The sequence below is a fragment of the Pelmatolapia mariae genome, linkage group LG16_19 (genome assembly GCF_036321145.2).
Source record: "Pelmatolapia mariae isolate MD_Pm_ZW linkage group LG16_19, Pm_UMD_F_2, whole genome shotgun sequence".
Lineage (NCBI taxonomy): Eukaryota > Metazoa > Chordata > Actinopteri > Cichliformes > Cichlidae > Pelmatolapia > Pelmatolapia mariae.
This window is the reverse complement of record NC_086241.1, coordinates 13,351,981-13,365,717: the sequence shown is the minus strand read 5'-3', so window position 1 is coordinate 13,365,717 and position 13,737 is coordinate 13,351,981. Positions and strand designations below refer to the sequence as shown.

Here is a 13,737-nt window from a genome sequence, read left to right as displayed (position 1 = left end):
TTTTAATTTAAAAGAACAGAACAAAAGAAAGTTTGAAATAAAAATAAAAAAACACAACACAATATATGGCCCAGTAACATGATAAGTGCATTATTCATGATAACTCAATGGTTAATGGTATTTAATCACTTCACCTGGATGATCTTTTCTTCACAGTGTCCAGGGATTGCTCCACATCCTTGTGGCTGTGTGCATGCTCACAGGCTTCTCAATTACAACAGCCAGTTTTGCCATCTATGAAGTCACTGAGCACCAAAGAGGGTCCAAGAGGCTTCAGCACATCGCTGGCATCAGCGAGTCCTTCTACTGGATTGTAAACTTCATCTATGACATGGTAACGTCATATTTCTTAAATTGGTTACAATATTGAAAACCATGTGTTCAACTTAATTTCATCCATATATCTTTTTTAAAAGTTATTAAATGAAGTGACTTTCTGTTGCTGCACCGTGCCCCACCTTTTCCCATAGGTCATCTATTTGGTCCCCGTAGCTGCGACCGTTGTTGTGATTGCTGCCTTCCAGATTCCAGCATTTACAGAACGCCAAAATTTGGGTGCCGTCACTCTCCTCCTGGTGCTCTTTGGGTCAGTAACTTTGAAAAAAGTAGATTCACCAATTGTAGTCACATTGTAGTTGTACTGGAGTGTATATTGTTGACAAAAATGTATTTGATAATGAACCAGTCCTTCGTGTGGCTGAAAATTTTGGAAGACAATCTTTTAGAGATTGTTCTCTCTACAGTAGCTATACTACTGGATTGCTTTCCATTATGAAAGCAAACATTTATTTTATTTTAACTTAATTTGGGTATCATTCTGTCATATAATATTCTAATACTAACTAATGGCTAAGGTCAGAGAACATGACAATGTCACAAAATATGGATGCAACACAATAGCAAAGTAGCAGTTAGACAAGCAGTCAGATTGAAAGGTTTAGTGCAGGTAATCTTTGCTACCACTTCATAAAGAGGTAAATTAAAGAGACTGCTAATGGCCTAAATGTTCACTAGGATAATGGTCTGTACAGTAATGACTGCTTATGCCACGTTTAGTTGAAATATACAGTACTGTGCAGGAAAAAAATGCTGTAAACAAAGAATGCTTTCAAAAATGGAAGTTTAATAAACATTTATTTTTATCAATAAACAAAATGCAGTGAATGAACAAAAGAGAAATCAAATCAATATTTGGTGTGACCACCCTTTGCCTTCAAAACATCATCAATTCTTCTAGGTACACTTGCACACAGTTTTTGAAGAAACTCGGCTGGTTGGTTGTTCCAAACATCTTGGAGAACTAAACACAGATCTTCTGTGGATGTAGGCGTCCTCACGTCTTTCTGTATCTTCATGTACTCCCAGAGACATTTGATGATGTTGAGATCAGAGCACTGTGGGGGCCATACCATCACTTCCAGTACTTCTTGTTCTTCTTTGCGTTGAAGATAGTTCTTAATGATTTCGTAATGCGGTCATCGTCCTGCTGCAGGATACATTTGGGGCCAGTAAACAATCATTTATATTTCTCAAAACATTCTTTGTTTCCAGCATTTTTTCACACCTGCCTAAAACTTTTGCACAGTCCTGTAACTATTTTTTACTTACCTCTGAGTTTATTTTCAACCTGAACCACACTGAATGATGGACATGTTTATAAAAAATGTTTTAAGGGAACTGCATCAAATCTGTCACAGAGATGGTGAATGTGTTGTTCTGGCTGTTGCCCTGCTGAGACAACAGCAGGAAGTGTGTGAAGTTTCCAGAAGCATCTGCACTGCTCAAAACCAAACCTATTCATTGAATGGTGCTTTATGCTTGCAGCAGGCCCATCACAGTCAACATGAACCCAGCTCCTCCAAGGAGCCAAACAGGGGAAATACTGATTCATTCAAATGGACAATACATTTCTTGCAGAGGACTTTCCAAAGTCAAGCAATCATTGAAAGGTTTATACATTTTCAAAAGCCTATCTCCACACATGCACTGCAATTCTGTGCCAGTAGGTTGGATTTACAGCGCAGAGCATAAGGACGAGCAAACGCTGCAAAACTTTTATTGTGAATTTCTTGCTAAGACAGATGGCAGTAGGACTGCAATGCTGATGGAAAAATCACTGCCAACATGTTTATCCCATTCAAGGCAAAGACACTAGAGAGGGAGAAAGGGAGGAATCAGGAAGCAACAGGGCTTATGGCAATAACAGAATGACTTAGTATGAGATAGAGGTTAGCTATAATCTCGAAATACCAAGGTTTCAATTCAGTCTGACAAAGAGATTTAGATTTGGGGATGGTATCAAAACCACTGATGTGTCATGTTTCGCCTCATCTGAACTACTGGGATTATTTACATCAATCCCCGAGCTGCTGCTGAGGTTTACACTCTTGTGTTTGCCGTTGTTGTTTGGAGGCCTAGTCCTGAGCCCTAGATTTTAGAAGGCCAAGTCAGCACTCTGCTTCTCATTTATCAGACAGATGTCTCCTTCCCAAGCAATGAGTAATCACAGTGCTCCATCTGTCAGGCTGCACCCACCTGGTCTGGTGTTCAGCCTTCTTGCTTCTGTTCCTTGTCATGGCTTGGCACCCACACTTGCCTACCAAGCACCTTTTTTGGGCAAAGCATGCAGATGCTTTGTCTCTGTCTGGCTCTATCTGTTTGTGTCTGTCTCTTTCATTTCCCACCCTGCTCTTTTTTTTTCATTTCTTTCTCCCCTCCTTCTCTTCCTCTCTGTATTGCTGACCCAGACTTACCAATCAAATGGACAAACAGATTATGTGAGGGAAAAGAGAGAACAAAAAAAGAAAGATCTTTTCTCCACCTTGACAATATAGGGAGAAGTAATTTATCTTCCTCTATTTTGGCTTCATGACTGAATGTTCACCCTCCTTGTAGCGTGGTATATTCCAACTTCTCTTTTCAGTATTTTTTTGCTGGCTTCTTTTTCTTAAGGCTCATAGCTACTCTGTCTGGCTCTCTTCACACAAGCCTATATTTTAGAAGGTGCATTTGTAAGCAAGACTGCACAATTTCACTATTAATTTTATATTACAACCTTCTGACTGTTTTCTGTATTTTAAACCAACCCAACCCCATTACCGCAGCTTTGAAGTGCATCTGTGGAGTTATTTTTTGCTGTTACCAGGTTTAAAATGCGATTATTCTGTCACCTCAGGTTTTCCACCTTCCCATGGATGTATCTGTTTGCCGGGATCTTCAGGGATGCAGAGATGGCCTTTATCAGCTACGTGTGCATCAACCTCTTCATCAGTGTCAACACCATCTTGACCACCTGCATCCTCTACTTTCTGGGTCAAATATCAATGCACAATCCTGAGGTAAGATTAACTGTAAGAATCAGGGGAAACTTAGAAAACATACCTTGCTTGTCCATTGACAGGTCGAGTGAAGAATTCAAGATGAGCTCAGTTAAACTCAGTTTCACATCCTCAGATCTTTCTCTCAGCTTCTTCTAAATGTCCCCTCTTCTGTCCTTCTCTCCTGTAGGCAATCCAGGAAATCTTCCAGAAGCTGAGCTACGCCTTCCTCATCTTCCCCCAGTTCAGCTTTGGGAACGGGCTGATGGAACTGGCCAGAAGTGACATAGAGGTCCAGATTCTCAGTGGCTATGGAGTCGATACCTATAAGAACCCATTCTCCACAGAATGTCTGGGATGGATGTTCATCTCCTCCATCATCCAGGGCCTGGTCTTCTTCACGCTGCGCCTCTTGATCAACAAGTCTCTAATGCGCAAAGTCAGGTGAGAAACACAGAAGTCAGAGCTGGTAATATAAAGGAGGATATACAGTCACAGAATCTTTAACTGAAATCAGTTTCAGTTACTTTCTTTAAAGGTAGGATGGACTTGTAAATGCACAAGGGGGTGATAAGGGGTGATAAAGCATTTATATTTACTAGAATGCCTTGCACTTATTTAAAAACAAAACAACAATCTTTCTGTATTGTAGGCGTCTAATTTGCTACATCAAGACTGTGCCCCAGGCGGCTTATGATGATGATCAGGATGAGGATGTGGTGTCTGAGCATCTCAGAGTGGCCAGTGGAGCAGCCAGCTCAGACATACTGCAAGTCAAAAGGCTCACAAAGGTCTATCAACACCTCAGTAAGAAGGTCCACGCTGTCAAGAATCTGTCTGTGGGCATCCCTGCAGGAGAGGTAAGCCTCAGAGACAGGAGCACAGAATACTAATGTAGTAAAGCTGTTCTAAGGCAAGAGGATAGCAAAATGGGGGGTATTGTGTAATAATGACTAATCTCTTATGGCAGCAGCATAACTCTATAATTACCCAGAAATCACACAGCCTCTGTTTTGTTATTTCTGAAGAGCTGTACGGTGGTACTAGTCGCTGTGTGCAATGGACTCGTCAAAGATTGGAATTAATTTAAAATACCAACAGCCTACTGTTATTAACACAGCTGAGGATTTGGAGCCATTGTTGGCGGCTATAACAAGCATGTACAACATTGTACATTTTAATATGGAATAAAAAGACAGGCCAGCATTTTCATATTCTTCTGCAGTCAGTAAAAAGTGATCATTTTAAGCTGTCATTTTAATTTACTCTCAAAGCCTTTATTTTACTTTGACCAATTTCAGTCTAGTCTTTGATCCGAGTCATTTTTATTCTATTACTTCAGATGTCTGGTTGTATGAAAGTTTTCTTTGGACACACTTCTTTTTTACACAGTTTTGCAGCACTAAATACTGACCTAAAGAGCTAGGTAATCTTTAAAGAGCCCATCTTTACGTCACAGTACTGCATAATAGCAAAATGCTTGAAGTTACTAAGAAACTAGTGTTTATTTTTAGTGCTTTGGCTTGCTGGGAGTGAACGGAGCAGGAAAAACTACCACCTTCAAGATGCTGACTGGAGACGTTAGCCCCACTGATGGCACTGCACAGATCAAGGACTGGGATGGGTAAGCTTTACTTGAATATATTTACTCATGTAACATGCGAATGTGGCCTAGTGCATGTTTGTATTTAATCTGTTTTTCTTTATTACCCCCTTCTTCCACCACTGTGATAACCTATCACAGAATTAACTTAGCAGGAATATTTGTGTTTTTATGACCACTCTTGCATCTTAGCTGCACACTAAAGTGATGCAGAGGTGTCAGGATAAGTATGTACACATTCCAGCAAAATAAAGATGACTTATAGAATTAAATATTTACAAGAAAGAATTTCATTTTATTGGTACAGGTGCATAGGTAATCCCAAAATTTAATTACGTAATGCAATCATTCACATATGAGGGATGTTATTAGTTTTTATTGGGGAAAATTTGAATATGATAGTTTTGGGATTTAGAAACTAGCAATTTTATCTTAAAGATGTATCTGAAGAGCTTTCATACAAGTAGCAATGTACAGTCCTGCTGTGTTGTCAGTATATAAAGTGGATATTAGCAAGCTAGATAGCACCCCACAGACAACAGATCCTCTGAAACACCCTATATGCCTACCTGTGCCACATCATGTGGTGAATGCTGCTTAAGAAAATCTTTCTTTGTGTGTGTGTGTGTTTTCCCCCCAGACGTTTGGTAGACATCATGGAGTGCCGGAAACAGGGAATTAACATCGGCTACTGTCCTCAAGTGGATGCACTGGATGATTTGCTCACTGGAGAAGAGCATTTGTACTTCTACGCTCGCATACGTGGCATCTCAAAGTGGGAGACAGACCGGGTAAGGAAGAGCTGCAGACTCAGTGCTGCCTATTGTCACTTTGCCAAGTGACAATAGCATTCAAAAAGTGACACGGGATCTGATATAAATTCAAAGGTGCACTTCCAGCGCAGGACTAGAAGCTGATGCTGCTCCTCTGCATACTGAATCAGAAAGTGTGCAGCGATGAATGATGTGTGATGAAAGCTGTAGAATCTGTAGCGAAATGAAAAAGCTTTTGTTGTCAGCTTGCGCAGTCCAAACTTCAGAACTGAGATGATGTAGTATGCATTACTGCGGACAAATTTATATTTAAATTCAGCTTTCATGACGGGAGAATCTTATTTGACATGCCACTTAAGCCTCAATCTTCTCATTTATCATTCCTGAGAACTAATCAATCTTGCTTCTGTGGTGATTGCTGAGTGTGTCTGCTTGTTAGAGGACTCTGCAGAGCAACCAATCAGCACGTGATGTGTGCTGATTTTCAATATCAATATCCCATCAATATTTCTTTTTTGAAAGACAGAGAAGAACAAAAATAAGCAGCTCTTAGGAGTGTGAAAAATTGTGGAAAATATCATGACAAGCTGTAAGCGCTGTCTGCTTTTTTCTCTTTCTCTGCACCATTTTGAGGTCAGAATGAAGAACAACAAAAACATTGTCTCTGACAGTCTCAGGCATTTTACCAACAGAATTGAGCACGCACATTACCAAGTGTGCTGCACATAGATACACATGCTTACACAGACAGTAAAGCACAGAAATGGATCTGTCTGACACTAATCACCCTCACTGCTGTTGTTACAGCCCCTCCTCTCCGGTCGGTATACTGACAACAATGGTTATAATGGCAACTGCAGCAGCATCAGGCTAATTCTCAAAGCTGAGGTTATATATAGAGTTCCTCTTATGTTGTCTCCTAGTGACAGTCCCCTAGCTGTGCATAATGAGACAGGCCTTAATGGGGTCATTTCGCATTGACATGGTTTTGTTGGCTTAATGAGCTGTAACATCAAAGGTGATAGAAAGCGGCTTTTATGAGAGAACATTTAAACATCATATTTTGATTTGAACCTGCTGCATGAGGAATAGTCTATGTTACCAGTTTTTATCATTCACATATGCAAAATACTGTGTATTTGTCTAGTATGAAATTGTCTAGTATAAAACTTTTAAAAACAGCGAATGGTAATGAAAACTCTAGACAAAAGGCGAATTGTCTTACAGAGAAACAGCAGAGACTCTAAGTGAAGGTATCTATTGCATTAACTTGCTTCATCGATCTGGTATCCAAATTTGCCAACTAATGGGAAAAAGACTAAAGCCTACCAATGGGAAATCACTTTAAGCTATTTGAAAATGTAGTTGTATTTACAGCACACTATTTTATTTGATTAACAGGGAAGCCTTGAAGAGTTTTAAGTGACTGAAATGTTTATAAGTCATTAAGGGTTTTTGATCCCTGCTGGGTTTAACACACAGGATCAACTGCCATGCACCAAATGGATTATACTGCATCAGCTTCTGCAGCCCCGGGACTGCATAGAGTTTAGATAGAATAAAGTCACAGAGTAAAGTCATCACTGCTGTACAAACAGAATTAAATATTCATGGAAGTGGAATAGATAGATACCTTAGTTATTTGTTGTGTGGCTGTACTGGGCGAAATGAGAGAAAGCAGTTACACATGTAACATGAATATAAAATTGGCAGTAAGAAATAGAATCACCCTTTACCCTTTATCATGTAAATCTATATTTTCCTATTGTGAAAACATGTGTAGTTATATATTGGATCTCCACTGAGGGTCTCCAGTTGAGTTCTTTGCATTATCTTAGAGTCTCTACCTTACAATATAAAGCGTCTTGAAGTGACTGCAGTTGTGATTTGGCTGTTAAGGAACAGCATCTGTTTGAAGCTTTATCATGTGGATGAAGCTAGGAACAGCATGGTAGTCTATAACACTGTCTCATTTTGCTTTGGGGTGAAGGCAGGGGTCAAACAGCCACGAGGAGCAATCATTAGACCTATCGACTCCTGTTACATCACTGAAAGACCATTACACATCTCCTGCAATGATTAGCAGTTTACAACAGACGGAGTTTGGACATTTCCATGATCTACATTCAGATATATATAATACATACCGAGCATACATAACATAATTTTTTTAGGGATTAATAAAGTATTCTGATTCTGATATAAACATGGATGGAAAAAGGTAAAGCAAATGTTATTACCTTTAATTACTGTTTTCTATGATTCTATCTCGTGCTTATCACTTAGCATGTAAAGTGTTTAAAAAGAAGATTACAGCTGGTAGTCCATGCAGTAATAAATAAATGATTTGCTTTGACCACTGGTGCTGCACCACCAATTAAAAAAGAAAACAGACTGCTAATTAAAAATTATTACAATGTAACCTATCTGTGTAGTCACATTCTGGCTGGGATTAGTGAATGCCAAACTAGAGTCCTCTCACATGTGCTGTTTGTTATTTTGTCCATCCACTTTGTAATCCCCTGCATGTTTCCTCTGTAGCTGGTGAACTACCTACTGAAGAGGCTGCAGCTCAACTACCACAGAAACATCATTACCGACGGTTACAGTTGTGGCACCCGAAGGAAGCTCTCTACAGCGCTGGCTCTCATCGGGAATCCACAAATCCTTCTCCTGGTGAGAGCACACCTGTTCACACTGCTGTAGCTGCACATTTAATTTCCTAACAAGTCACCAGACAACAAATATTAAACTAACTCTGCACCGTTCCCCCTGAAATGGTCTTTGAAGGAAAGCAGATATCGATCACTTAGACTTGACAGATCTCATATAGTTAATTAGTCTGCTTACCCAAGCTTACCCGAGGGGTGGTCTTGCCTGTAGCTTTTAAGTTTGTTTGTGCCTTATGTCTCCATCAAATCCTCTCTTCTCGTTTTCTCTCCCCATTCCTTTTTGTCTTCAACTATTCCCTTTTCCTCCCCATGTTTTCTTCAGTAACCAGTGTTCCCTTGTTTGATTTGTCTTCATTTCTCTGTTGTTTGCTCTGCATGCAACACTGGACCTCCCATCCCCATTCCTATTTTGCATTTATATATGTGTTTACTCTCTCTTCTTCGCTGTGCCCGTCCCTCTACTGTATGCACTACACTGTGTTTGCTACATGCTGCCTTCCATGTTTTCATTTGATGCCTTTATGCTGTTTTGACCATTCCTCTATTCTTGTCTCATTCCTCCGTTATCCACAGGATGAGCCAAGCTCTGGCATGGACCCTCGTACTAAGCGTCATCTATGGAAAATCATCTCTGAGGAAGTGAAAGGAAAGTGTGCCGTGGTTCTCACATCCCACAGGTTAGAAGATATCATGCACCCATTATATGACCTTAACACAAAGGAGAGATTTGTGCAGAGATGATTAGCATTCTAGGAGAAAGCCATTCAATCTTTTTCCCACAGCATACTCTAGATAACAAATGCAATAACATATATAAATATATATATATATTCATTTCTGTGTGACAGCTGGCATGGGTAATTACTTTTATCCTAATGGACCTTTGTATGACCTTTTATCTTTCCCTCCTTGTCTCCAAATCTCAGCATGGAGGAATGTGAGGCACTGTGCAGCCGTCTTGCCATCATGGTGAAAGGTCAGTTCCGATGCCTGGGCTCCCTGCAGCACATTAAGAACAGGTTAGTGACCTCTCCTCATCCTACAACCCTGCCATTACTGCTCTCCACATCCTGTCTCCACTGCCTCTCTTTCTTGCCCCCCATGGTCCTTTGTGCAGTTGAATGCTCAATTTCATTTATAAGAACAGTGCCCTCCTCCACACACACGCACACACGCAACGCACGCACACACACTCTCTCACTCCACCACCAGAGCCCCATGCCTCAGACATGTAATAACTCTGCTTTGTTCATAAAATCTCCCTCGTGCAGGTTTGGCAGTGGGTTCACTGTGAAGATGTACTTGGCTGAGGCCTCCTGTGACGTAGGGAAAATCACTAGCTTCATGCAGCGCAGATTCCCCAGCACTTATCTCAAGGTGAGCTATCCAGAGCAGTCAAGAGTACTTGGTAAAAAAAAGGACTCTTGACTACTTTGTGTGCATATTTTTAAATATGCACTATAAACTCTAAAGTACACAAGGCATTAATGATCAATTAATAATTAATAAGGCAATATACTCTTAAATTATGAGCCTTTTATGGGCATTATTTCCATCTCCTTTATTATTTGCCTAACAAACTAATATAATACATCCTTAGATGTAGTGATTGTGACAAATCCTGGCAGTATTCTAAGGTCCTTTAGATTGTTTATGTTTCTGGTATATAATTATATATAACAGATGGATATATAAATATGGCTATATTTGTCAGTGTTTAAGGCAAACGTGTTAGCAAACAGTTGCTTATTTATACAACCAGCAGACATGAATCAGCATAAGCACTAATTTGGCGTCATGTGTCTGTCTGCCTCACTCCTTCTGTTTTAGTCTTCACCAACTCCTGAGGGAATGTGGGAGTGAACCAAAACAGCAAAGTTGTTGCTTGTGAAAGCGCTAAATCAGTCATTTAAGCATGGGGTTACCTTCCGAGCTGGGTGATAATTTTGTGTATTTGTCACTGTGATTAACCGTGTTCACTGTACACGTTTGAGTCAGTGTTAATATGATAATAATGATCAGTGCACCATTAAAGAATTTATAAAAATGAACTTTGTCTGATACCTCGCTACCCATGTGGACTTTTCTTCATTATAATGCTGACTTGCTCAGCTAAGAATAGAAGGAAACTCATTATATAAGGACCTGCTGTGCCCAGAGCCCTTACCAAAAGTGCAGTGCGTATACAGTATTTTAATAATAATGTAGATTTTCTGCCCCAAAAATAATGTTTGCAGCATTGTAAGATTAAGAAGGATTTTATTTTCTTCATACAAGTGCAAAAATCGAATTATAGTTAAAGAAGAACGAGCACTTTCTTTTAACTTTTAACCTCACATTTGGTCATCCTTTCTCAACACACAGGACCAGCACTCGACTGTGGTGGAGTACCACGTCCCATTTGCTCCTGGAGGTTTGGCTGACATCTTCAACCAGCTGGAGTCCAACAAGACTGCTCTGCAGATCAAGCACTTCTCTGTGAGCCAGACCACACTGGATGAGGTGAGAAAAAAAGAGACAACATAAACTGAGAGAGGGGAAGAACTAGTGTGAGGTTTTTGTAGGTGTGGGTTGATGGTGGCAAGGGACAGAAAAAAGCGACAGGGAGTGAGAGAAGAAGAGAGGTGGGAAAGGAAGCAGGGACACAAGAAAGCTGAGTGGGAGTGAAAGACAGAGAAAGAGAAAGTTTAAAAGAGGCAGAGGGAAACTGACAGAGGGAAGGCCTGAGGGAAAATAAATGGAATATGAGTTAGGGTGAAAATCCAAGAGCTTTATATGCAGCCAGTGCTGATATTCTTCAACCACTTTACCCCTTTGAGGCTCGGGGATTGGAACATACTATAGGCAGAAGACAGGACAGGAGGGGTGGGGGGTTGGGAAACTGACCAGCCAAAATTAAGCAGGTCAGAGAAAAATAATTGCCTTTCTTATTGACATGGCTCTTACATTATGCTGCACCTTCACAGGTCTTCATCAATTTCGCCATGGGGAAGATCGGCATGGAAACCATACCAATTGATGCCGAAGATGAAAATGAAGTACAAGCATAGAGCTGACTGCCATCTTTAGTGTGTGTCCATTCACACTAAATCTGACCTTAATATAGTGACTTAAATGTTTGTGGGTTCTTTTTAGGAATATCATTTTTTAGTCTCTTGACTGTGAATATGAAGGTTAAATTACACTTTTTTTCTTACCAAATCAAACTGTTGATGAAAAGCATAAGAATACATGGCCAGTCTGCATACATGCGTAGATGAAGTGAATAATTACTCTTCTACATAACACTGTTTGCATGTTCACTTTGAATCATTCATGTCACATTATTTATGAAGTTTAATTTAATTATGTAGTCTGTTAATTTCTCTCTGTGGCTAGGGTTCTTTTTACCTACCTACCTTTACCTAGAATATTAGACCATAGCTAATAAAAATATTTAGAATGATTTTTACTTAAGGTCATTGGTGGCAAACCATCACTATACACGATCATAAGATACTCACTTAATAAATATATAACACAAACAAAAAGTAATGTATTTTTTTATGTGAACTACATATAATTCTGCTCCTGAGATTAAATTTGACAAAAGAAAATATTGACAGTGAGAGCTTAATATGCACTTTCCCCTCACTCATTAACACTTTCTCCAAGGGTATATGTAACTTCTGGAATGACTGTACTGAATATTTAATAGACCTTTTTGCCTATGGACCTGCTCCATGTGATATTAACTGCATCAAGCCTATTTTTATAATTTAATAAAGCTATTTTTCAAGTGCAGCTGTTGTTCATTTGGCTACTGTTTATGCTTCTACTATTTTTCTGCACTGGGACTATTTAAGATCTTTGATTTTGCTTCAGTGGTCAATATAAGTTATAAAAACATTGCAGATGTATTACTGCATTTCTACTAATTAATTCCGTTCAGTTCTATCCATGTAGCACCAGTTATTTTTATGTCACCAGCTATTTTGTGCTGTAAGGTAAACACCCTAACATTCATATAATGCCCTATGAGCAAACACTTTGCGACACTGGGGAAGACCATCCTTTTTACAGGAAGAAACCTAAGGAAGGGTTGAGAGAGGTAGCATACTGCAGTGACTGGTGAGGGGAAAGGGGAGACAGAAAAAAAGAAGCATAGAGAGACCAGAAACAACAAAAAAAGGTTTCAGGAAAAATTTGACAAAAGTTAAACGCACACGGACTGAAAAAAAGGGGAGTGGAGGAGATGTACTCGGTGCATCAAACAAAGTCTCTCAAGTACCTTGCACCTATAATAGCAGAAGTTAAAGGCTAATCTTATAAGCGGAAAGAGTTAATGTCTTCCAAGCCCGAACTAGGATCTGGTTCCACAGTAGAGGGGCCAGATATCTGAAGGCTCTTTAACCCATTCTACTTACGTAAACTACAAATCACAAATAAGCCTGCAGTTTGAGAATGAAGTGCTCTGTTGGAACGATATGGTGGTCCCCTGGTAAATGAGGTCTATATAAAGTCTGATCATTCAGGGCTTCATGCTGAGGAGAAAGATTTTAAATACAAATCAGGAAGAATCTTTTTTTCCCCTCATCCTAGTCTTGGATGGCACATTGGTGGCAGTGTTTTGGATCAATTGAAGCCTCTTCTGGGACCTTTTAGGAAAGTCTATCATAAGGAATTACAGTAATCCAGCCCAGATATAACAATTGCAAGGACTTATTGTTTTTTGAGCATTTCTGCAGAAGAAAAATCATTCCTAAAGATCTGTTTAAAATGCCAGTCAAAAGAGGAGTCTAGGTCAAAGATTATTTGAAGGCTCTTTGCATTTGTTAAGTGTAGGATATTAGCATAGCCTAAAGAAAATCTTAATGACTAGTCTCAGAGATATAGAGACAAATGGATAATACAAAAATACATAAAAAGAGGCTAGGAAATTTACAACTGATAGAAGATAAAGTTTCTCTGTTTTTTCTGATTTATTGTTCTGATTACATGCACAAAAATTCATCCATAGGTTTTAATAGTTCACAATATATAGATTTTTGACACATTAGCTGGTAGTTAGTATATATATAGAAATGTGTAGGAGAGAGGAACAGGGAAGTGTACTGGTATCAATTTTCAAGAACAAGAGTGATGTGCAGAGCTGTAGTAACTACAGAGGGATAAAGTTGATGAGCCATACCATGAAGCTATGGGAAAGAGCTGCTGAGAGCAACAGTATGCCTTCATGCTGAGAAAGAGCACTACAGATGCAATGTTTGCTTTGCGAGTGCCGATAGAGAAGTATAGAAGCGTAGAAGAGATTGTGTATGTGAAGGTTGTGAAGGACATGTATGAGGACAGAGACACAGTGGTGAGGTGTGTGGTAGGAGAGACAGATGAGT

The 13,737-nt window shown here is 39.6% G+C and overlaps 1 protein-coding gene across 1 annotated transcript in view; it reads left to right on the top strand.

The window, feature by feature from the left end:
- abca12 (ATP-binding cassette, sub-family A (ABC1), member 12) overlaps positions 1-11,682 on the top strand; it is a 58,291-nt gene extending 46,609 nt beyond the window's left edge. The window contains exons 61-73 of the mRNA XM_063496776.1: positions 157-334; positions 471-586; positions 3,176-3,338; positions 3,508-3,761; positions 3,970-4,177; positions 4,832-4,941; positions 5,561-5,711; positions 8,235-8,369; positions 8,939-9,042; positions 9,292-9,384; positions 9,637-9,742; positions 10,730-10,867; positions 11,332-11,682. Coding sequence (XP_063352846.1) covers positions 157-334; positions 471-586; positions 3,176-3,338; positions 3,508-3,761; positions 3,970-4,177; positions 4,832-4,941; positions 5,561-5,711; positions 8,235-8,369; positions 8,939-9,042; positions 9,292-9,384; positions 9,637-9,742; positions 10,730-10,867; positions 11,332-11,415 — 1,840 coding nt within the window. The 3' untranslated portion in view covers positions 11,416-11,682. The remainder of the gene's footprint in view (positions 1-156; positions 335-470; positions 587-3,175; positions 3,339-3,507; positions 3,762-3,969; positions 4,178-4,831; positions 4,942-5,560; positions 5,712-8,234; positions 8,370-8,938; positions 9,043-9,291; positions 9,385-9,636; positions 9,743-10,729; positions 10,868-11,331) is intronic.
- Positions 11,683-13,737: the final 2,055 nt, after the last annotated feature.